Source organism: Pristis pectinata, chromosome 9 (genome assembly GCF_009764475.1).
Source record: "Pristis pectinata isolate sPriPec2 chromosome 9, sPriPec2.1.pri, whole genome shotgun sequence".
Taxonomy (NCBI): domain Eukaryota; kingdom Metazoa; phylum Chordata; class Chondrichthyes; order Rhinopristiformes; family Pristidae; genus Pristis; species Pristis pectinata.
The window spans coordinates 95,595,766-95,621,205 of record NC_067413.1 but is presented as its reverse complement, the minus strand read 5'-3'; the positions used below and the strand labels follow the sequence as shown (position 1 = coordinate 95,621,205).

Sequence of the window (25,440 nt, the reverse complement as noted above, 5' to 3'; positions counted from 1 at the left end):
AAACTCAAGGAAACTCCAAAGCCAATTAGAGAGGAAATCTGGGGAAACTCCCATCTCATTCCTCTAGGTCATCAAAAAAAGTTTGCGTTGGCTTCTTCACAGGTAGCCTTCAGGGTTGGGAATGTCATATGTTTGCTTTAGTTCTGTGGGTTCAAGAATGGGTGAGTAGTCCTATGCAGGATCCACAAACTTTGAGATGGGTTGGTGGATAGATTGGGATATTGTGAACTCCTGCTGTTTGCATATGACCAGCATTTCTTATCAAAGAAATTCGAAGTGCTTCATGGTTTCCTGTATGCTCTTTCTTCATTTTGAGTCACCATGGACCAAGGATTCCCATGAGTTTATGAAGATGTATTTTTAAAGAAGTTGAGGAAGAGGTTTCTCTGTTCCCCCAGAAATATCCTCTTGTGGCAAGGCTCTGATTGTTTGTTTCAGGAGTTTTTTGTATCAGGTGTGTGGACATTGTGACTTGTTCACCATGACCAGTTGATTGTGATTGGAGTCTTGATGCTGGAGATATTTGTCCTGGAGAGGGTGCTGATATTAGTGTGCCTATCCTACCAATTGATTTGGAGGGTTTTGCAGATGGTCCTTTGAGCTTTCAGGTGGGTGCTGCAGGTTGTTCATGGCTTTGTCTCATATAAGGTGGAGACCTCTCCTACTTGGTAGATTGGGGGCTTGGTGCTAGGACTTGAGGTAACAGTTTGCCCTTTCTGAGAGGTGGTTTCAGAGAAATGGAAGATGATATGTGGTTCTTGACTAATGGAGGGGGCAATGGGCAGATTGATAGAAAGGCTCCATCTATTGGGTGTATTTTTACAAGGTCTATCCTTTGTGTGCTTCAGTGAAGAAATCTACAATGACTTGGTCTCATGGCTGGTCTCCAAGTGTCCAGACACGCAAGCGTCATCTGCAAGCCATAATTTGATGACTGAAGTTGGGTGATCTTGGTTGTGAAGTGGAAGTGATGATGTTGTCCTTTAGATTTGACCCACTCCTTCAGGAAACTTACTGGGGGTGAGGTACGGTATTGGAGGAAGGAAGCTTCGTGCAGTGGCACAGCCTTGCTTGACTCCTGTTTGAATTATAATTGGCTCCATGGTGGACCTGTTGGTTAGGATCTTGGGTTTGCCTGTCAGTGTGTGGCAGACGTAGAATGGTAATAAATTTCTGAGGGCACCCAACTTTGAGAAGGTTTCTTCATAATTCTTCTTCGTTAATGGAGTAACCAGCTTCTGTGAGGTCAAAAAGGGCTATGTAATGATGCCTACATTTTTCTTGTATTTATATACAGGGAAGACCATATCCCTTGTAACTCTGGGCGGATGAAACCTACATTGCGACTCTAGGAGTGATGACTTTCCTTGGTTGTTAACACATTTCTTGAAGGTGGTCACAATTATGTTGTCTCAGATCTCCTGACGTGCTTTTTTCCTCCTAGGTGAACTCATGGATTTGTGCCAGAACTATTTTCTGCCATATATTTAGACTTCTTCAGCAGCAATATTAGCTGCTCTGGATGTCTCAAACGACCAAGCTGAATGAATGCAGATAGTTCACTGTGAAATAGTGAAGGACACCCACGTCAAAGACAGAGTTGTGGCTGAGGAGATCTTTGAAGTATCCCTTGAAGTCGTTCCTAACTGCCACCTGGCCTTTAAGAAGCTTTCCTCCATTCTTGGTTCTCAGTAGGGTTCCTCCTTAAGTGTTAGGCTTCAGATTGATCTGACGGCGCTGAACAATCTACTCATGTTGTGGTTATTGGCTACATTCTAGATCTGCTGTGCACTTTATTGGTAAAAACACTTCAAGCCAACAAAGTTGGCAGTGGGAGAAGAGAACGATGCTATTAGCACTGCCCCAAATAAACATCCTTCCTCTACTTCAACTGCACTGAAAAGTTGCAGGATGAGATTGTGGCGCTAAGGCTTTCATGTTATTAGTTTACAAAGGCTTATAATTTAATAAGGCAAAATCTATAGCTTTTCATTTGAATTATGTTATAAAGAGAACTTGTAGATAATATGACTGAGTAGTTTTTATGTAGAAGCTATGCAGTTGAGAAAATGTTTTACCTTGCAGTGGGTATGGAAGAACTTACTTCAGCTGCACTTCAGCACACACGAGCACTGGAGATGGATGTGCCATGGTCACGCGGGCTGGATTATCAAACCAGGACCTAGAGTTTGTCCAGTTTCATCCCACGGGTACGTGGATTGCTCTCACGTGTGCTTGCACTTATTCCCCAGGTTATGAACCCCTGACGTATGGACATCCCCTACGTATGGACAAGTGTTTGGAAGACTGGTGGGATGGCTGGGGAGGGATTTGCTGGCTGCTGTGGGGCTGCAGACATCTTCTGCTGGGTGGGAATGGGGCATTGCCACACAGCCACACGGCTTCTCTACCCTCCACAGCCGCCGCCGCCCCCCAAGCCACAACAATCGGGCTGGGTCAAGCCGAGCAGCACTGGAAGAGCTGTGCAGGCTTCACTGGCTCGCTTACCAAGAGAGTGAGGTGGGCTGGCAGCTGCTCTTCCCAAACCTGCTCGGTCTCCTGTCACAGCAGTTTATGTGATTCTCTCCCACGCACAGTTTTCGTTCATTTCTGACTTCAGAATCAGGTTTATTATCACTGACATATGTTGTGAAAATTGTTGTTTTGTGGCAGCAGTACAGTACAAGACACAAAGACATTAAAAATTACTATAAGTTACAAAAATAAATAGTGCAAAAGAGGAATAATGCTCTTTAGGCTCCTGTACCACCTCCCCAAGGTAGTAACGTGAAGAGGGCATGTCCTGGGTGGTGAGGGTCCTTAATGATAGATGCCGTCTTCTTGAGGCACCGCCCCTTGAAGATGCCCTCAATGGCGGGGAGGGTTGTGCCTGTGATGGACAATTCTCAGGACCTTGTCGTAACCTGCCTGTATTGTAGAATATATCATTACATCGGTTTTATTCCTTTAAGTGAAAGACCTAAAAGATTTTGTCATAGCAGTTAGAAAGGACATAATTAGAATTGTTTTCCAAACCCAATGATGCAGAACTCTTTATCAGCAGGGCAAATGCTTTAAAAAGCCACTTTCTACTTCAGGAGAGTTATATTTATCACAAGAGATTGTTTACAGGAAAAAAGAGATCTCGCCTTCACTAGAACTTTCTGAATGTCTTAAAGGTGAACCTTTTTAACAGTAGCAACAACTTGTATTTACAAAGCCCCTTTAATGCACTAAAATGTCTGAAGCACCTTCCAGAAATGAATAAGTAAAGGACATATTTGGATAATCAAGCAAAATCTTGGTCAAAGAAGTAGGTTTTAAAGATTATGAAAGAACTGGAAATCTTAAAGGCTCAGGAAAGAAAGTAAAGAACGTAACACTTGGGCAAATAAAGGCATGGTTATCAGCAGGTGTCTAACATTCCATGGTCCATTCGGAAAATAGTTACAGTTCCTCCCTTGTTCAAAAAGGGAGGAAGACAGAAGGCAGGGAACTATGTACCAGTTAGTTTAGCATCTTGTCAACAAGAAATGTTAGTCAATAATCAGAGGAAATAACTAATTTAGGTAAACTGAATATAATGAAACCTAGTCAACATTGTTTTAATGAAAGGGAAGTTATGTTTGACAAATTTACCTGAACTTTTAGAGGATGTGACAAGGAGGGTTAATAATTGGGATTAGATGGGAACTTAAACCAAGACAGGACATGTACAGTGAACGGCAAGGCTCAGGGGAGTGTCGAGGAACGGAGAGACCTAGGGGTACAAGTACATGGTTCCCTGAAAGTGGCAACACATTTAGGCAGGGTGGTGAAGGAGGAGTGTGGCAGGCTTTCCTTCATTGGTCAAGACTTTGAGCACAGGAGTTGGTACGTCATGTTACAGCTGTACAAGATGGTGGTGAGGCTGCACTTGGAGTATTGTGTGCAATTCTGGTTGCCGCACTATAGGAAGGATGTGATTAAGCTGCAGAGGTTGCAGAAAAGATTCACAAGGGTTTTACTGGGACTGGAGGGCTTGAGTTATAAGGAAAGACTGGGTAGATTGGGACTGTTTTCCCTGGAGTGGACGAGGATGAGGGGTGACCTCATAGAGGTTTATAAAATCATGAGGGGCATAGATAAGGTGGATGTTCACGGTCTTTTCCCCAAGGATGGGGAGACCAAAACTAGAACTGTAGGTTGAAGGTGAGAGGAGAAAGATTTAAAGGTGACCTGCGGGATAAGTTTTCCATACAGAGGGTGGTGGGTATATGGAACAAGTTGCCAGAAGGGGTGGTAGAGGCAGGTACATTTACAATGTTTAAGAGACATTTGGACAGGTACGTATATGGATAGGAAAGGTTTAGGGGGAGGTGGACGAAATGCAAGCAAATGGGAGTAGCCCTTGGTTGGCATGGACAAGTTAGGCTGAAAGGCTTGTTTCCATGCTTTCTGACTCAGTGACTATGGCTCTATGTCAGAGTGGAACAAGGTGCCATATAAGAGACTGGTACGTAAATTAAGGACCTGAGGTATTGAAGGAAGTGTGTTAGCATGGATTGAAAACTGGCTGTCACATAGTAAATGAAGAGTTGGAATAGATGATCCTTCTCAGGCTAGATGGATGTATCTAGTGGAGTGCCCAGGAGATCGGTTCTTGGCTTTCAATTGTTTGCTATTTACACTAATGACTTGGGGAAGGGAACAAAATGTAAGGTTTCCAGGTTTACCGATGTGACAAAAATAGGTGGAAGGGCATGTAGTGATGAGCACATTGTGATGTAGATGGATTGAGTGATTAGGTAAAAACCTGGCAAATGGAGTTTAATTTGGGGAAATGTGAGGTTATGCACTTTAGTAAGATGAACGAAAAGGTGGATGATTATTTAAATGGAAAGAGACTAAATAAGTGAAGTTCAGAAGGATCTAGGAGTTCTAGTGCATGAATTATCAGAAGTCAGCAGGCAGATCCAACAAATAGATGGCAAACAGCACTTTGGTCTTTATTGCAAAGGATTTGGGGTTTAAGAATAGGGAGGTTTTGTTGCAGTGGTACGGGGTGTTGGTGAAGCTGCACCTGGGATACCGTGCAGAGTTTTTGTCCCTTTACCCAAACAAAAAAGGAAATAGTAGCATTGGAGGCAGTCCAAAGAATATTTACTAGGCTAATACGTGGGCTGAGAGGGTTGTCCTGTCAAGAGAGGCTTGACGGTTTGTGTCTGTATACCATGGAGTTTAGAAAAATGAGGAGTGGCCTTATTCAGATATTCAAGATCCTAGGGGTGCTTGACAGGGCAGATGTTGAGATGTCACAAACAAGGGGATATAGCTACAAAATAAGGGGCTGGTCATTTACATAGAAATTTCTTCTGAGGGTAGTGACTCTTGGGAATTCTCTTCCACCAAGAATGGTGGCGGTCAGATCATTGAATATATTTAAGGTGGAGATGGATAAATATATGAAAGGTAAAAGAATTGAGGATTGTAGGGAGCCAACGTGGATTGGCCGTGATCATACTGAATGGTGAGGCAGGCCTACTCCTGCTGCTATGTTCTTGTGTGTTTACTACGTGAGCATTTTTTTTTCTTCATGCTTGGGATGTAACTTCATATCCAGCCAAAATGAAGTCTCATATGAATGAATGTGGGAAATTCTGATCCAGTTTCGAGCAGAAGCACAGACCACTCAAACAGCTGAAGCTTTCCCTCAATTAAACGTAAGGTCCTATCTGTAAATATTGGGAAGAAACTTAATAAGCAAAAGACTGCAAATGCTGAAAATCTGATACAAAAATAAAGGATGCTGGAAATGCTCATCTGGTCCCACAACATTTGTGGAGAGTGTCACTCTAAATCTCCATCCTTTCCCAGTCTGACTTATCTGAATTTGACCTGTTACACTGTTCCAACAAAACCTTGTGCCAGCTGGAGGAACAGCGTCTTATCTTCCACAAGGCACGTTACAGCACTCAGACATCCATTCGTTGTGGACCGAACAGTAGTCACCCAGTCTGGATTACACTTCCTCAAAGTAGTGGAGACCACATTGTGAGCACCAAATGCAGTACACAAAATTGAAAGTAGCGTTGAATCACTGCTTCACCTGGAATGACTGTTTGAATCCCTGGATGGCGGAAAGGGAAGAGGTAAAAGGGCAGGTATTGCATCTACAGTGGTTGTGTGGGAAGATGCTGTGGAAAGGGTGGGACACACATTCATGGAGATAGTGGAGTGAATCAGAAAGTTGTGGAGGAAACAGTCCTTTCAAATGGCTGAAAAAGGAGGGGAATGTCAGGCAGCAGTCACGGAGCGTGATCTGTTGAATGTTGAGGCTGGTGGGTGGAAGGTGAGAACAACCGGATTTCTATCATTGCTTTGGGTGGGAGAAAAGGAGGTTGGAGCAGAAGGGGTCTGGAGAAAATTGACAAGGACACTTGTGTGTTGTTAGAGGAGTAAATATTTGCTAGAGTACTAAAGAAAACTTCCCTACCTCACAAATAGTGTTTCTTTTTGTGTCTCTGAGATTGCACGTGGGCCTTGCTTTGAAGTATTGCTTGAAAGTTAATACAGTCTCAGAATATCATGTATATGTGCACTGGAGCAGACCCATAGTCTTCTGGCTCAGGAAGGAAGCCACCAACGAGCCAAGGTTAATTGTTAAAAGCAAATATGAGTTTGTTAGCTTTATTAGAGAAAATGCAGCTATCTATATTTCTGTTGTATTTGCGGATTACTTATGGAGTGCTCATATCAGATGCTTAAATGTTGAACTTGTACCCTGCCATGTCAGATCTAGAAGAACCTGAAAAACATTTCATTACACCCTTTTTCCCAACTTCCTTCCACCCTTTCTCCCACCCTTTCTCCCACCCTAAACCAGGAATCTATGGTGCTGGTTGTCTGATTACTGAAGGATGTCGTGGCGAAGGAGGAATTCTCATCAACGGTGAAGGAGAGAGATTTATGGAGCGTTATGCTCCTGTTGCGAAGGATCTTGCTTCAAGAGATGTCGTTTCGCGATCCATGACAATTGAAATTCGGGAAGGACGGTAAGATTCTGACCTTTAGCCTTGTGTATTCTTTGTCTATGTGAGAATGAGACTTGTGCTTTATCTTTCACCCACCTCCCTTGGCTCTGCTGTAACGAGCCAACTAGCAAACACTCCTCTTGACCCACGGGGTTTGCAAAAATAGCCAGGCAATAACTCTCTAGAATTTCTTCTGTTTCCTTATGGGAAATATCTGGCTTGTCCACAGGTTTGTCTGAATTCTGGGACATCCTCCTCTGTGTGTAGTGCATTAAATGTTGCAAAGTATTGTTTCACTCTACCTCTCAATTTCCCCTGTTTTCACAAGGGTATAGCTGAGGGGAACGGTTTTAAGCTGCTGATCGTTGATTATCCTCCAGAGGGCAGAGGTTAGTTGGAATTCTGTGCCACAAGCTATTGCCAGGGTTCATAGATCTAGGAAAACTTTGTGTGGAGGGAAAAAAGTAGTATTCCTAAGCACTGGCGGTTGTCATTGATCTATTTATGGGGTGGGGGGGGAGGGAGGGTGGGACAGGGTTACAGGTCACAGAATAGCACATTTATTCTGAATAGATCACTTAGCTCGGGCCCTGCAGACTTTAATATGGTGACATTTATTCCTCACTGTCATGCTGAACAATGAGATGAATTTCTGACTTAGAATCATAGAAACGTAGGCACAGAAACGGGACCTTATGGCCCACCTCATTCATGTTGACTGTGATGCCCATCTACAGTAATCTGATTTGCCCATATTAGGCCCATATCCCTCTGCTCCTTTCCTATGTCAGTACCTGTCCAATTACCTTTTAAACATCATTATAGCGTCTGCCTCCACAACCTCTGGCAGCTCGTTCCAGATATTCACCACCCTCTGTGGAAAAACTTACCCCTCAGATTTCCTTTAAATTTCTCCTTTCACCTTAAACCTGTGCCCTCTAGTTCTAGACTCCCCTGCCCTGGGAGACAGATTCTGACTATCTGTCCTATCTATACCCCTCATAATTTTGTAAACCTCTATAAGATCACCCCCAGCCTCGTACGTTCAAGTGAGAGTAAACCCAAGCTATCCAATCTCTCCTCATAAGTAAAGCCCTACTTTTGTATTTACATAAGTAAGTAGTGTGGCAATCAGAACTGTACACAATGCTCCACATGAGGTCTAATCAATGTTTTGTACAACTGCAATGTGATGTCCCAACTCTTATTCTATACGACATGACTTGTATATATGAACCTGTCTGATTGCATTGTAGACTGATGGATATAATTTTTTGATACCCAGCCTGACTCTGACATGCACAGTCTGGTGGCAGGCTGTTAAGGAGTACACCTAGTCATTTATCTGGACTCTTTTCCTGTGATCATTGACGTTTACCTTTTATTCTCTTTACAGAGGATGTGGACCTGAAAAAGACCATGTTTACCTACAGCTGCACCACCTGCCTCCCGAGCAGCTAGCAATGCGACTGCCTGGTATTTCAGAAACTGCCATGATTTTTGCTGGCGTGGATGTCACCAAAGAGCCAATTCCAGTTCTTCCAACTGTGCATTACAATATGGGGGGTATTCCCACCAACTACAAAGGACAGGTAACTGCAATACATTGAATTTATTTTTGGTAGAGATTTTGTAGATGTCAGCCTTGCTCTCTTGCTTCCAAATCAGAAGATGATGAGTTCATGTCTTCCTAATACTTTTGTGCAAGATTGCGGGTATGCTGGATTGTCGGGGTACTTTTTCGATGAGACATTAAGCAAGCAGCCTATCTGAACCCAAGTTAAATGACAATCTCTCTGCACTGATCGAAGACCATCTGGAGACTCCTCTGTGTCTTGGCCAATATTTATGTGTCTCTCAACATCGTTCAAAGAAGAAGTAAACGAACACATGTTGACACAGTGTCTTTCATAATCTAAACGCACTTCCCAGCCAGTAAGGTCTTGTGATATAGGGGACACTGCAGCCATAACATTTTTTTTTAGGTGATGTTCTTTGAAGGATGACATCTGCAATTGTAGATTGCTTTCTCTTCTATCACAGAAGTGGGGTTTGGAAATGAGAGTAGTATAACTGAGTCATGACTGTCATCTAGATCAGTTGGAAATATGGGCAGAGAAATAGCAGATGGAGTTTAGACAAATGTGAGGTACTGCACTTTGGGAGGTTAAACATAAAAGGAAAGTATACAATGAATGGCAGGGTCCTAAAGAGCATTGATGTACGGAGGGATCTTGGGGTCCATTGCTCTCTGAAAGTAGCAACACAAGTAGATAGGATGGTAAAGGTAGTGTAAGACATACTTGCATTCCTTGGTAGGGGCAATGTGTATGAAAGTTGGGAAGTAATGTTGGAACTGTATAAAACTTTGGTTCAGCTTCATTCCTGTAATTACATTACAAGAGTGATGTGAGAGGCTTTGGAGAGGGTGCAAAAGAGGTTCACAGGATGTTGCCTGGATTAAAGAGTATTAGCTACAAGGAGAGTTTGGACAAACTTGGATTATTTGCTCTGGAGCATCAAGTCAAGTTGAGTTTATTATCATGTGACAAGTACGGTGAGGTACAGGTACAATGAAAAACTTGCAGCAGCATCACAGGCATGTAGGTAAACAACACATAGGATATAAATTATGCAAGACAGTGAAGAGACGAAAAGGAAAAACCATAGTGCATTAAGAAAGACACAGCCAGAGACAAGTCTGTGGTAGGTGTTCCATTGCTGAGATAAGGTTAGGGTTGTGCAAATCTTTTCAAGAACCAGATAGGTGTAGAAAAGTAGCTGTTCCTGAACCTGGTGATGTGGGACTTCAGACTTCTGTACTTCCTGCTGGTGGTAGCAGCAAGGAGAGGGCATGATCCGGATGGTGGGGATCCTTGATGATAGATGCTGCCTTCTTGAGGCAGTGCCTCCTGTAGATGCTGTCAGTGGCGGGAGGGCTGTGTTTATGATGGACTGAGCTTTGTCCACTACATTCTGCAGCCTCTTACATTCCTGTGCCTTGGAATTGCTGTGCCAGGCTATGATGCAACCAGTCAGGATACTTTCAACAGTACATCTGTGGAAGTTTGTTAGAGTATTTGGTGACATGCCAAATCTCCTTAAGCTTCTAAGAAAGTAGAGGCGCTGGCGTGCCGCCTTTGTGATTGCATCTATGTGCTCGGCCCAGGATAGGTCATCTGAGATGTTAACACCCAGGAATTTGAAGCTGCTTATTCTCTCCACCACTGACCCACCAATGAGAACTGACACACGGTCTCCTGACTTCCCCTTTCTAAAGTCGATGGTTAGCTCCTTGGTTTTGTCGACACTCAGCCATATGTTCTAGTTCACTCCTGTTTGCTGACTCATCACCACCGTAATTCGGCCAACAGTGGTGTCTGAATTGATAGATGGTATTGGAGCTGTGCTTAGTCACACAGTTCTGGCCTTACAGTGACCTGATAGAAGTATATAAAATTATGAGAGGCATAGATAAGGTAGATGGTCTTTTTCCAGGTTGGAAATGTCAAATACCAGAGGGCACAGCTTTAAGGTGAGAGGAGGAAAGTTTAAAGGAGATTTGCAAGCCAAGTTTTTTTTTTATATACAGAGTGATCAACCTGGAATGCACTGCCAGGAAAGATGGCAGATGTGATAGCAGCACTTGAGAGACATTTAGACAGGCACATGAACAGGCAGGGAATGGAAGGATATAAATCTGTGCAGGCAGATGGGATTAGTTTAAGTTGGCAGCATGTTCAGCACAGACATCGTGGGCCGAAGGGCCTGTTCCTGTGCTTGTACTGTTCTACTTCAGTGCAGTTATATCACTTTGACCATGAAAAGGATTTTGTCACGTTGGTTGCATTACAGTTTAATTACTTGACCATCTTGAAAAATTACAATATGTAACTGTACACTTGGGAGGCAGTGTCCTCTCCTAGAAATCTTCTTGGGAAAAAAATCATGTGGTTCACTAACTAACATAACTGTTCTTCAGACACTCTCTGTTTCCTGAGAACATACTCGTCTGTTTTGGGAGAAATGAGTTCTGAAGATCTTTTGACGCCAGCAATCTTCCAGCCTCTCAAGATCTCCTATATAATGTAACAACAGAAACAGAGGAAATGAACTCTCCTTCCCAGCCTCAATTCATTTTGAGTTTTTAATTTCTGTGTCCCTTACGTTTGCCTAATTGAAATTCTATTCCAATGTTATAGGAAAAAGTCAAGAATGAGACCAGCGTTTTTGCATCTGGCAATTATTCCAGGCATTCATCACTCTGATTCATTCATTGTGTTTAGTGTAATGAATACTTAGAATAATTTGCCAGCAAATGCAGAAATAGGAAAACGATCGTTGATTATCATGGATAATTATCATAAAGAAATTTGGTTTGTCCCCTTTCACTCTCACCAACTTTTACTGATGCACAATAGAAAGCATCCGATCTGGATGTATCACGGCTTGGTATGGCAACTGCTCTGCCCAAGACTGCAAGAAGGTGCAGAGAGTTGGGGACGTAGCCCAGCGCATCACGGACACCAGCCTCCCCTCCTTGGACTCTGTCTTTACCTCTCGTTGTCTTGGTGTAGCAGCCAGCAGAATCAAAGACCCCACCCACCCAGGACATTCTCTCTTCTGTCCTCTTCCGTTGGGTAGAAGATACAGGAGCCTGAGGGCACATACCACCAGGCTTAAGGACAGCTTCTACCCCACTGTGATAAGACTATTGAACGGTTCCCTTATATAATGAGATGGACTATGACCTCATGATCTACCTTGTTGTGAACTTGCACCTTATTGCACTGCACTTTCTCTGTAGCTGTGACACTTTGTACTGTTACTGTTTCTACCTGTACTACATCAATGCACTCTGTACTAACTCAATGTAACTGCACTGTGTAATGAATTGACCTGTACAATCGGTTTGTAAGACAAGCTCTTCACTGTACCTCGGTACAAGTGACAATAATAAATCAATACCAATAATTGACACTAAGATAAAGAACAGTGGAACCAGATTCGTGTACTATTCAGAATGTTAAGGGTCCTGATTGCAACAATAAGTTAATGCTTTGAATGTCCTATTGATATTAATAATTTTGGCCCAATTCCGTTTGGACTCAACTATAAAGTCACAAGACAAGGAAGGCACTATTGTTCTTCAGCAAGCTCATTTTAATATGTGGCCTACTGTGAATAATATGAATCTGAACTTTCTTAAGCCAATAAAACAAACTACATTTTATTTAGGAACATGGTACATGTACAGCACTGACATTCAGGATTCCATTTTGAGGAAAATAATTGCAGCAACATGTGATCAAATAATAAATCTTGCCACTGGAATTGCTCCTTAAAGTGTTCATTAAGCATACATTTTTTAAACAACATACCTGAAGGGAAATGGTTATGATTCATGGCATTAAAATATGTTTACACAACATTTAACTTTATAATTTGCCTCTTGCAGGTGATTAAGCATGTAAATGGTAAAGATGTTGTAGTACCTGGCCTCTATGCTTGTGGTGAAGCTGCCAGTTCTTCGGTTCATGGAGCTAATCGGCTTGGAGCAAATTCCTTACTCGACTTGGTGGTGTTTGGTCGTGCCTGTGCCCTCACCATTGCAGAAACGTCCACGCCTGGTAAGCTGTCTGACTAATTTTGGAATTGAACAATCATTCCCAGAGCACATAGTTTTGCACTGCATTTTGGTCTAACCAATCAAGGTAAATCCTATGTTTTTCTTTTCCTTACAAAATATCGGTCTATAAAGGTCCAGTAATTTTCTTTGCCAAATAATGTTGAGATAACAGAGCCCTAAGTGGTTCGTAGAAAATGCCAGTCTGCAACATCTATTTATTGTAGAGGATCAAAAAATTTTCACTCAAGTTGGGTACAGGATCCTACAGCACAAAATGCTGTGATTTATAGAGGGTTAAAGTCAAGAACAGGAATCTTGAAGAATAATGTGTTTATGGTGACTATTTCTCACACTGCCTAAGAACAAGGGTTCTAAACTTTTCAGTGCTGGAATCCAAAAGCAATGGTTTACTCCCTACAAGATCCATCTTATGACAGGACTTTTCAATCCTGTTCCTGCTGTCCTGCCGTATTACAGGTTGTCTTCCAAAGTTTCAAACTTTTAACTGGCATTAATTGCACATTTGAGTGGCATTCAGCAGGTGGGATGGCATGGTGGCAGAAAGGGGGCAAGGATTAAATGAATGGGGGGGGGCCACGGGGGGCAGAGAGAAAGAGAGCAGACTCAGACTGCTGCCCTGAGCTTATGGCCAAAGATTACACAGTGAAACAAATAAGCAAACTCCACTCTCTGCACCCAACTTATTACCACCCTGCCACTTTCTCTCTGCCTCCTGCCACCTATTCTTCCCTGCCACAGTAAATGGGATTTCTTGGCACAGTTCTTGGTATTGTACATTTAATTGTACAAGTAGGAATATTGAGACCATATTTGTGTATATGGTCCATATATAAAAGTATATACTGTGTGTATATGTATATATGTGTGTGTACAATAGACCACACACACACACACACACACACACACACACACACACACACACACACACACACACACACACACACACACACACACACACAACCGTATATTGCAGTATCCAGTGTCAGGACCACTTTATAACTTCTGTTAAGTAGTAAGTAGACTTTGTTACTTGCAGATAGTATATTGCCTTTCACATCCTTGAACTTATCATGAGTGCATCACACCTAAAGTATATTCACTATTACATAGGCTGGCAGAGCAGCCAACATTCATTCAACAAGGACCATATTAACAAAGAAACAGGCCAAACAATGTTAATTGAGGGTATCAAGAGAACTCCCTGCATTTCACATAGTGCTATGAGCAGGAAAGCAAGTCACCATAAAACCCAACAGCCAGTGCAGTCCTTCCTTATTACTGCACTAAGCTTACAGACTAAATTCCATGTTGGCAGGGTCTTCTGACTCTTGATGTGACAACACTCTGACTTTATTGTTACATCCTCAAATTTTCGGTCTTTTCTGTTTTCTTATGCTCTTAATACATTTTCTGTTAGGACGTGAAAGATCCTGGAGAGACGACAACTAGAATAATATTGCTTTCCTTTGTGGAAGAATTACTGTCAAGTATCTTACCAATAGAATTGAATTTGGTTCTTTTAAAATCAACTCTTGATATCTGAAGTCTTATTTGTTGCTGAAAACCCAGGAGAAACTCTTGCACCAATTGATCCAAACGCTGGAGAGGAGTCGGTGGCGAATCTTGACAGAATGCGATTTGCTGATGGAAGCACTCGCACGTCTGAACTCCGTCTGAGCATGCAGAAGGTGAGGAACAGAAGCAGCTTCAGGAATTATTCAATTAATATTTTTTGAAGCTTTTGGAGAGTATGAGATAACAGGAGTTACTGTTGTAAGTGGGGGTTTCTATGTTTAAAAGGCTTTCCATGTTTAAACACATTCTGCTCATCTGGCTATTTAATGCAAATATTATGAATATTCCTATAAAATTATTAAAGATTGGGTAGCACGTTGGGGTTGATGTTTCCTTCTCTCTGTGATCTGGCGTGACGGCGTGTCTGTGGGTGGACGCAAGGCTTGGTCAGAGGTGTAGTTAATGCTTCAGGGCTGAGCTGTCCAAAAACAGCAGCAATGGGTACCTGACTTAAGGTTGCCCATAATGCACAGTGGCTTCCTTCCCCCCTCCATGTGCCTTTCTGTGGCGCAGGTCACAGATACACGTGAATGTTTCTTTCAACCCATCTTCCATTCCTGTCCTGAAAATATCCTGTCCTCTTAAAACTCGATCTTTGCTGGGCAGTGGGTATTCTTGGGGGTGAAGGCTCAGCTGTGCTTGGATACCAGCCAGTTAATTGCAGTGGATGTCCTATGACCATCTGCTTGGTTTACTTGGTCAAGAGATCTTTAGTTTCCCCTTACAGTATTCTGTCAAGATTTGCTCCCAACTCCTTTCAGGGAAACTGTCCACCCACATGTCTCTGTATCTTTTTTTTTGAGACATACCGGGAATGGAGAATTGGTTTAAAAAAAAATTAAAATGTGGATCGGTTCAGCACTTTTACTGCACTTCAATATTAAATGCCACAATATGGGTCTGACCAGAATTGACTTGTGCGTCTCAAATCAACTGGGAACAGAGTAAAATGAGATCACAGGCCAGAGAATATGTGTTTTGAAATCTTGCACTCAATATCCATGATCTTATTTGCATTATCTGTTCATTGAACTCTACAGCTTCCTGTACATTTAAAAATAATTGGAAAGAGGTGTTGATAACAATATAAATTATACTATCTGCTGAAATTCACAATCCAAAAAGGCCAGATCATATCACAGAGCAGCATGCAGTCCTCTGACCACATTTAGGTAAAGTGGTGTGGCCAGAGTAGAACGTATTTATGTGCTAACAGCAGAGATAAGTTGCATAGGCTGTGCACTGTGTGGGAGGGAAATGGTGTTGTTATCAACTAAATGCAGCAATGTTAGAACCTAGTCCTGTCACTTTTGTTACATGGTCTCCAAGTGTGCTGGTCTTTATAGTTTAGAATCCTTAAGGGATGTTTGATTTATTAGTAGGCATTTGTAAATTTTTATTTCTGTATTTATTTGAGTTGAAGAAATTTCCCTTATGTAGTTTTCTGGATAAGCTTTAGATATAACTGTTACTCAGTAGTTTAGGTGGGTTGCAGATCTATCACTTTAACTGATGCCAATCAAATGATTTCTTATTAGTAAGAATTAAAGCTAAAGGAATACATCATTTGATGCTTGGAGCAATGATTACAAATCATATTTACATGAAGCTAGGAAATATTAAACACCTTTTTTATTGTAATGTGGATATGATTTATAATCTGGGCACATAAGCAGAAAATGCTGGAGATCAGGCAGCATAGTGTAGTAGTTAGCATAATGCTATTACAGCACCAGGAACCCGGGTTCAATTCCAGCCGCTGTCTGTACATTCTCCCCGTGTCTGCGTGGGTTTCCTCCGGGTGTTCCGGTTTCCTCCCACGTTCCAAAGACGTATAGGTTAGGAGCTATGGGCATGCTATGTTGGCGCTGGAAGAGTGGCGACACCTGCAGGCTGCCCCCAGCACACTCTCAGTAACGCAAAAGATGCATTTCACTGTGTATTTCGATGTACACGTGACTAATAAATAAATATCTTATCTGTGGAGAGAGAAACAGAGTCAATGTTTCGGGTTGATGCTCTTCATTGGTAACTTTGTTTCTCCATACACAGACGGTGTGTGAGACCTGTTATTTCCCAGCATTTTCTGTTTCTATTTTTCTTCCCCAGAACCTGGAGTATTTTGTTATATAATAAAGGACATTAGTTGTAGTCAGAAATGATCCAGAAATTACTTTAGGAATAGGAGAAACCATTTGTCCTTCGAGCTTGCTTTGTTTAATAATATTATGCTTGACATACATCTCGGCACATTTTACATACCCTAGCTTCACATTCCTTTCTAACATTAGAACACAGGAACAGTTGTATGTTAATTAGCTCCTGATGGCAGTTTTGCCATTTAACCAGATGGGCTGATCTATATTTGACCTTTACGTAGACACTTTGTCCCTGTAGTTCCTGGTTATCAAAATTTACAATTGAACAGCACCAGTTGCTATTTGTGAAAAGAGATCCCACATTTCTACCATTTTCTGGATACAGAAGTGTTTTTCACCATCATTCTAACCTGGTTCTAATGTTAGGAGTCCTAGCCATAGATTGCTGAGTAGTGTATATAGTCATTCTATTTTTCCTACCAGTTCTCTTTAACATCCTAAAACTTGAATGAAATTACCCATTACCTTCAGAATTCCAGGGAATTGAGCCCTACTTGGTCCAGCAACGAAGTAATGTCCATATATCATTCCGGTAAAACTTTATCTACCTGTCTTATAAACTCTCTAGCATTTTGAGAAAAGAGATTTGGCTACCTGCTTCCCTTTCTGTAAGCAAGTGTTTACCCCATCCACTCCTGAGCAGCACTGCTCTAATTTAATGTCCCTTTATTAATGATTCTCACCACAGAAATTAGTTTCTCTGTATTAGCCCTATTCAGCCATTTGAAACGCATTTGATACCTCTTAATCTTCTAAACTCTGAAATGGAAGGGTAGTTTATGCATCCTAACCTCATAATTTAACCCCATGGGTCTCAGTACTATTCTGATGTAAAATACTTGAGAACTGACAGTTTAAACTTGTAATCTGTATGAGACACAGCAAAGGTACAAACATTTATTAGTCCTTGCTCATACTGAATTCAAAACAGAAATTATATTGTTGTTATGGGGGACCAAGCTGCAATTGCAAGTTTTATATCAGGATAGCAAGTCAGAATTCTATGGCCTCAAGCGTCTGAAATCAGTTATATTTTAACATCATACAAGATGTCAGGTTTTTAGTGGTCAGTCCATAACTCTGAAATAAAGATGCCCAAAGTTTCAATGTTGGAGGGCTGTTTTTATGAACAGATAGCAGTGGTCCGAAATTGTTGCTTGTACTTCAGGCACGGAGGGATCTGAGCTTGCACAATAATGTAAAAGGACCTACAACACTCTTTTGATGTCACTTGCACAAAATTTTACTGTATAACTTAAAAATGGGCATTAATTAGGAGTGTGGCATTAAAGGACATAACACCACTCTGGCAGGTGCTGGAGAGTTTGAGATATTCATCTTCCTCTGGACAGTTTTCTTCTTTAGCACTCCATTATCACTGATCTCCCCCACCTCTCTCTGCACTTCCGTTATCCCCGGGGCATCATTTCCATCCTACCACTGCAGTCCTTTGTCTGGCCAGCCCCTGCGTGATCTACTCCAGTCGTGTGAGATTGTAAAGGAAAGGCTTTGTCTACCTCGCATGTGTTCTTGGGGCTAGCATGGTCGAATATCACAACCTTTCTTTCAGAAGTGATCCTCTTCAGTGGGCCAAGCCAGGAGTTGCCATTGACCATAATTTGGCCTTCAGGTTCTAGTCTGGTCTATCTACTTGTGAAGGTTTCATTATGTAATTTCCCTCACATTGGTGTACTCTGCTGGACAAACTATAGCTACCAAAGGACATTTTCCTGATTAAACTCCTCGTATTTCACCTTTAGGATTTAAGCCTTTGTCAGCTTGCCTTCCTTAACAGTGTGTTAGCCAGTTTATGATCTTAATCAATAATGAAGGCTGTGCTAAAATGATGGGTGAATGGTTCAGTGTAAATTTAATTAGGAAATTAATTGGTATAAATGGGTGATAAAATGCCTTTCATTAAATTGATAACCCTTTGATAGTAATTGGGGAATTTACCTAATAGATTGATAGAGGGCATGCAGTAAAAGTAATTTGCACTACTCATTAAAGAGATGTACTGGAGACTAATGTTCACTTAATTCCACCTTTAACAGTGCATGCAAAGTCACGCGGCAGTGTTCCGCACAGGGTCTGTGCTCAAAGAAGGCTGTGAAAAGTTGAGCAGTTTGTATGATTCCTTGAGTGACATCAAGACATTTGACAGAGGTAAATACTTTTCCTAAAATAAAGACAAAAAATGCTGATTGGGCAACATCTGTAGAGAGAGCAATAGAGGTAACGTCTCAGATCACTGAGCTTTTTAACAAAAGGTTGATGACCTTTTTGATTACATTGAATTAATTGCCATTTCATTTCCAGCCATGATTTTAGTTTGGCTTTTTGCCCTGATTAATTCAGTGCAGCTTTTTGCTCTTTTTTTGTGTTTGTTTTTGTCATTGATGTGATTACTATCAGATGTTAGATTACATATATTTGTTGAAACTAAGAACCAATGGGTTAATTTTCAGATGAAATAAAAACATAATTCTGGCATCAGTGAAAAGAGTGACACTGAACGCCTCAGGCTGAAGGCCCTTCGTCAGAACTGAGAAAGAGAGAAAGCAGTTGAAACTGCAGAGGGCGTATGGTGGAATATCTCTGATAGGTTGAGATGGGTTTGCCTGGGGGATAAGTTGTAGATAGTTAATAGCTTAATGAATTATATTAGTTAAAAATCAAAATTAAACTTGTGCCAGTACTGTAAAAGACTTATTAAAGAGTGGTAAATAATAGATTGAAAAGTGCTTGGACCAAAGCCAAGTTATGACTTGGTCCATCGAGCACCACCAACAGACTCGAATTATATTAGAAAGAACATGAGCAAAGGAACACAAACACTGTGAAATGAGGATAATCAGAGAAAGATCACTAACAAAGGAACATAAAGGCTGCAAAATGCTGAGTTGCAGGCTATGTCCAGCAGTTAGAGTGAAAACTGGGCCATTGTTACAGATGGATAACCTACAGCTATTCTGACCAGACCTCTGCCTTGAACGTAAGTTGGGTTTCATTGTCCCAATGTACGAGGCCGAAGGAAGAGAGAGATCAAAGTAGAAATGGAATAGAGAATTAAAGAGACAGGCAACTAAAATCTAAGTGTCACTGCTACAGGCTAAACGGTGGTGTTTTGCAGAGGTCATACAATCTGAGTCGGACTTTACTGAAGTAAAGGAGACCACAGGGAAGACCGCAAGTGAATTGCTGCTTCCTCTGGAAGGACAGTTTAGGCCCCTGGATGATGGGAAGTGGAGGGGTGAAAGAGCGGGTGTTGCAGGAGGAAGGGTCATGAGAAGGGGAATGGTGGATGGAGACCTAAGAACAGACCATGGAATTGCAAAGGGAGCAGTCCTTTCAAAACGCTGAAATGGGAAGGATAGAAGAGACGTGCCTGGTGCCAGGAATTGCAAAGGATGATCTGTTGTATGGGGAGGCCAGTGGGGTGGAAATTGAAGACCTGGGGAATTCTTGTTCCATCTAAGAGGAGAAGGATTTAGAGCAGAGTTGAAGGAAAATGGGTCAGATGTTGTCAAGGGCTTTGTTGACCAAGGTAGGGGGAAGCCACAGTTCATGAAGAAAGAAGACGTATCTTAGAGGCACCTGTGTCACCTGTCATCATCAGAACAGTCAGGACAGATACAGAGGAGCAGGAAGAATGGAATGGGATCTTCTTTGATCCTGGTTAGGGCAGTTTAGTGGTGAGGCTGTTGTGATCAGCCAGCAAAACACTGAAGATGTGGGATGTCTGAAAAAGGTGGAGCGGCTCAGCAAGTCAGACAGCATCTGTGGGCAGAGAAAAAGAGCCTACATTTCATTTTCCACACTGCCAGGTGGATGTTACTGTTCTGTACTGGAACAGCTTGGCTGGAGGCAAAGTTTGGGAGATGCTGCCGAGGGATTCCTGGTAACTTTCTGCAGTGAACCATGTGGATGGTATACATGTCTACCACAGCATCTTAGAGGTAGTAGGTGCTGGTTATTTAAGCTGATAATCAGGATGTTAATCAAATGGGATGTTTTGTCCAAGGTGTTGATGATCCTTGTGTATGATATCATTGATTTCTTTTTGAGTTTTTATAGGTTTCTAATGAAATGTGCTTGGGCTTAAATATTTAAGGTAGTGTCACAGTGTACTGGATTGGCAGCTAAGAGGTTACTTCAAATATTGTCATGTAAAACTGAAATTGAATGTGATAAATCTGGTAAAATGAAGGTTGCCACATGGAAAACAACTTGACTGTGAATAGTGTCTGGTTTGTAATAGTTTGAGAGAGCCATTCTGGCTAGATGACAGAATGTGGTTAATTTTTGAGTCCCAATGAAGTGGTTCATCAAACTATTGACCAGAGCAGCTGGGATCAAGCACTAACAACAACATCCCATCCTCAGAACCAATTTAAACAATCATTTATTTCATGTTCAAATGTTCTGAAGGGTTACTAAACCTGCATGTATGTTTAATGAGAGCTGTACTGTTTGTTTCAGGTATTGTTTGGAATTCTGACCTGGTTGAAACCTTGGAGCTACAAAATTTGATGCTTTGTGCCCTGCAGACTATCTACAGTGCAGAGGCTCGCAAAGAAAGCAGGGGAGCGCATGCCCGGGAGGATTTCAAGGTTAGAGTAATCTGTCTGACGATGCTGTGAGATCTCAGTTATATCACATGTGCCTGAATTGTGCACTGAATTATGTAAGATGAGATTCTTAATTATTTACTATGAGTCAAAAGAGCCCAAAAGATACCATTAAATACAGAAAATGCTATAGATACTCAGAGTTCTGATAAGGGGTCATTGGCCTGAAACTTCAATTTGTTTCTGTCTCCACAGATAATACCTGACCTGCTAAGCGTGCCTGACATTTTCTGTTTTTATTTCATATTTGCAATATCTGCATTTTTCCTTTTCAGATACCATTAAAATCCACCCCATGATAAATATTAATGGTATTGGTTTATTATTGTCACTTGTACCGAGGTACAGTGAAAAACTTGTCTTGCATACCGATCGTACAAGTCAATTCATTACACAGTGCAGTTACATTGAGTTAGTACAAAGTGCATTGATGTAGTACAGGCTAAAAACATTAACAGTACAGAGTAAAGTGTCACAGCTACAGAGAAAGTGCAGTGCAATAAGGTGTAAGGTCACAACAAGGTAGATTGTGAGGTCAAGAGCCCATCTCATCATATAAGGGAACCATTCAATAGTCTTATCACTGTGGGATAGAAGCTGTCCTTGAGCCTGGTGGTACGTGCCCTCAGGCTCCTGTATCTTCCGCCTGATAGAAGAGGAGAGAAGAGAGAATGACCCTGGTGGGTGGGGTCTTTGATTATGCTGGCTGCTTCACCAAGGCAGCGAGAGGTATAGACATGGATGGGAGGCTGGTTTCCGTGATGTGCTGGGCTGTATCCACAACTTTCTGCAGTTTCTTAAGGTCCTGGGCAGAGCAGTTGCCATACCAAACCATGATACATCCAGATAGGATGCTTTCTATGGTGCATCAATAAAGTTTGGTGCATGTCAAAGGGGGTATGCCAAATTTCTTTAGCCTCCTGAGGAAGTAGAGGTGCTGGTAAGCTTTCTTGGCCATGGCATCTACGTGGTTGGACCAGGACTGGCTATTGGTGATGTCATGAATGTTCACAAAATATTATGAATGTTTACAAAATTTATCAATCTTTGAAATAATTTTCCCTTAATTTATTCTGTTGAGTTTTACTTGATCCTGTCTGCTTCATTTCCTGGCTCCAGAATAGAATACCTTGTCAGAACCATGGAAGCTTGTGTATGATGGTTATTCACTTTGGTGAGATACCTGTGGGCTGCTTAAAGAAATTTCCCCTAGTACAAGTTGTCACCTTGAGGCAACAAAGGAATTAGTAACTTTAAAAAAAAATTGTAGTTGAAGATCAGGAAACTGCTCCACATGTATGTGGAAAAGGGAATGCCAGAAAGAGTAAATGAAGGGCCATTTTCTGCTGGTCATTAAAAGTATCCTGGCTATCCTAATTATTTTTGACATACTGATAAGTATTTCTTCTCTGGTTTTGCCAGCTATTCAATTAACAATAGATGCCTCTTGTTGCAGGAGTGATTTTCAAATACCAGTGAAGGGTTTGTTTTGTCACAGGGACAGAGTCCCTTTTATAGGGTACATTTTCCAGTAGTGGTGAACTTGACTTGGAACCCATTTTTCAGAATGTTCTTTTCCTTCCTAGGACTGTACATTGGGAAATTGTTGACTTGACTTTTCATCATTTAACATTAATTAACATAAACTTGTGGGAAGAGCACTTCTGATAGCCTCATAGATGCTGCTCCTTGCCTGGACTGTGAGTTCAGAAAATTAGTTCTTGGGTATCAGGAAACCAGATAGTGGAAGTATCCTAAACTGATTTGCATCCAGCTCTTTGGAAGTGTAATTACCTGTGTAATGTAGCAAACAATTTGCATTCAACAAACACCAGTAAATAGCCATGTGAAAGAGACAAGATGACTTGGTGTGCTTTGTTGATTGATGGATAAATGTTGGGGAGAGCTCCCTTACCCTTTGGTGCTGTGAAATTTCTATGTCCCCCTGTGAACTGGGTTTCTTATCGAATTTGAGAGGGCTGAGAATATTTCTCTGTGGGTGCCTCTGAAATGTGCAATAAAATAGTTTGGGACTTTCTCATTTTTGTCGTCTTAGGTGAGAATCGACGAATATGACTTTTCAAAACCATTGCAAGGTCAAGAAAAAAGATCATTCAGTGAACATTGGCGAAAACACACACTCTCATCTATGAATCCAAAAACTGGAAAGGTAAGGATCTTTGACTAGTGGAAACAGAAGATAAGTTTGCACAAGTAGATTCCTTGAGTATAGATTAAGATAAGTGCCATTCCAACTGGATAGAATGTAATTTTTAGCAATTACAAGTTTCAACTATTAAATGGTTGGTTTTACAAATGCCGTTGTCACCAGATGTAATAGCTGGTCACACAAACTAGGAAATTGCGGCTACTCCAATCGTGACTTTCAATTGGTAAAGTTAGTTGTCAGTAAACTGGGCATTTCAGACAGTGAGACCTGAGTAGAATTGATGAAATCAACTTCTTGATGGGAAAACTATTGTTCTTCTACAGTTCTATTTTCATTCCCATGGAGAAAAATACGAAGTAACGGGCAGATTTATAAGCTATTTAATAGTTTGGCAGGGTTTGATGTGGATTCTCTTGCCGTTCCTGTAACAGTTATTTTATCAGTTGATAGGAAGTTGGTTCCATACAGGAGGAAGAGTTTTACAGGCTCTTGTCACACATTCTGTGGATGGGGGCAACCACACACACTCACCAGTGTCCTGCAGAATGTCAACCAAGAATTCGGAGATAGAGTTGTGAATCTTACACATTATAACCTTATAGAATGGCATTCAAACCTTACGCCTGATGACATAGCGGAATGGCTTGCTCAGCAAGAGTTTGCGCAGGTAGAGGTTCTGATTAACGTAGACCATCTGAAATGGTGTTTTAAATTGGACTCCACATGGGGCTGCTTTAATACATTAATTGGGAGCATGTGCTTATGATGAAAGGTGAAAAGACAAAGCACTAAATTAAAGGCATTCCATTGAGTCTGCTTTCATGTAGTTATCTCATTAGATATGGGCCATGGGTTTTCAAATTGGTTTGTGGATGGCTTCTGTGGATAACAAGTTTTTTGTCTAGATAGAATTTCCCTTACTTTCCTCTATTGACTTAACAGCATTTTCTGAATTCATATTTTCCTGTAGTTCTTGTTTTGTAGCGAGGTGTCATAGCATGCATGTCACATTAGTTGAGTCTGTTGGAGTGTATCTGGTTTTGAATTTATTGTTTGATTGACTAAGAAGTGTGGGCAGTGGCAGGGGTATTGGACACTATACTGACATCTGTTCTAGCAGTCATGTGCAACTTTGACATTCTAGGTAACTCTGGACTACAGACCTGTAATTGATACAACGTTGGATGCAGAAGAATGTGCCTCAGTTCCACCAGCAATACGCTCTTATTAGTAAATTACACTGGCATATCCATTGCAGACTGAACTGGTGTAATAAAATCACTTTTTCTGTTGTTTTATTTAATAAAATTCTATGTACTTTGTATTGACAAGATATGATCCTATCTGAACTGTTCCTATTTTCTAACTATAGCCTGTATTGTAAAAGATGAGCTCCATCTTCTACATCATTGTGACTGCTAAAAATGCAAGCAACGCTCTATGTATCTGTATCCATAAAAATGCTTTCTCTTTTTAAGTAGAATGCATAATTACTGCCATAGCATTGGGAAGCATGTACTCTGAAGATGCTTGAGGCTTCTTTGTGAGCTCAATAAAAAAATTAGTTATGTGGTGACATAATGGACCTGATATTGTAAAATTCTATCTCTGAATAATTATTTTTTCCATTGACAATAAAAGTTGACAATGAATCTGGTTATGTTGTGGGGCATTTTCCTCTGTGTGCAAGCACAAGTGAACAATATCCATGTAGCAGAACCATGAGAGTGCTGTGGAACAATGCTTGTATTCTTTGGTTTGGTTGGTTTACCGTTGTAAAAACTTGAATGTTCAGATAGATATACCTACATCGACATTCTGAATAAAGCAGGACTCAACACTCCTGAAGTGTTTGGTTTGTCTGAATTTAGGAAATCTTTCTCGGCCTTAATGCAATTGTGCCATTTTAAATATAATGTTGCACCTTTCCATAGAACCATAGAAAAACTACAGCACAGAAAACAGGCCATTTGGCCCTTCTAGTCTGTGCCGAAACATTATTGGCCCCAGCCCATACCCCTCCAGACCTCTCTCGTCCATGTATCTATCCAATTTACTCTTAAAAGTTAAGAGCGAGCCCGCATTTACCGCATCAGATGGCAGCCCATTCCACACTCCCACCACTCTTTGAGTGAAGAAGTTCCCTCTAATGTTCCCCCTAAACCTTTCCCCTTTCACCCTAAAGCCATGTCCTCTCGTACTTATCTCTCCTAATCTAGGTGGAAAGAGCCTACTTGCATTA

General features: G+C 41.4%; 1 protein-coding gene across 1 annotated transcript in view; it reads left to right on the top strand.

The window, feature by feature from the left end:
* The window catches only part of sdha (succinate dehydrogenase complex, subunit A, flavoprotein (Fp)), a 40,519-nt gene extending 15,473 nt beyond the window's left edge, over positions 1 to 25,046 (top strand). Inside the window, exons 7-15 of the mRNA XM_052023140.1 lie at positions 2,086 to 2,210; positions 6,866 to 7,034; positions 8,410 to 8,605; positions 12,472 to 12,643; positions 14,233 to 14,351; positions 18,452 to 18,563; positions 20,880 to 21,010; positions 23,085 to 23,198; positions 24,343 to 25,046. Coding sequence (XP_051879100.1) covers positions 2,086 to 2,210; positions 6,866 to 7,034; positions 8,410 to 8,605; positions 12,472 to 12,643; positions 14,233 to 14,351; positions 18,452 to 18,563; positions 20,880 to 21,010; positions 23,085 to 23,198; positions 24,343 to 24,429 — 1,225 coding nt within the window. The 3' untranslated portion in view covers positions 24,430 to 25,046. The remainder of the gene's footprint in view (positions 1 to 2,085; positions 2,211 to 6,865; positions 7,035 to 8,409; positions 8,606 to 12,471; positions 12,644 to 14,232; positions 14,352 to 18,451; positions 18,564 to 20,879; positions 21,011 to 23,084; positions 23,199 to 24,342) is intronic.
* The last annotated feature ends 394 nt before the right edge of the window (positions 25,047 to 25,440 follow it).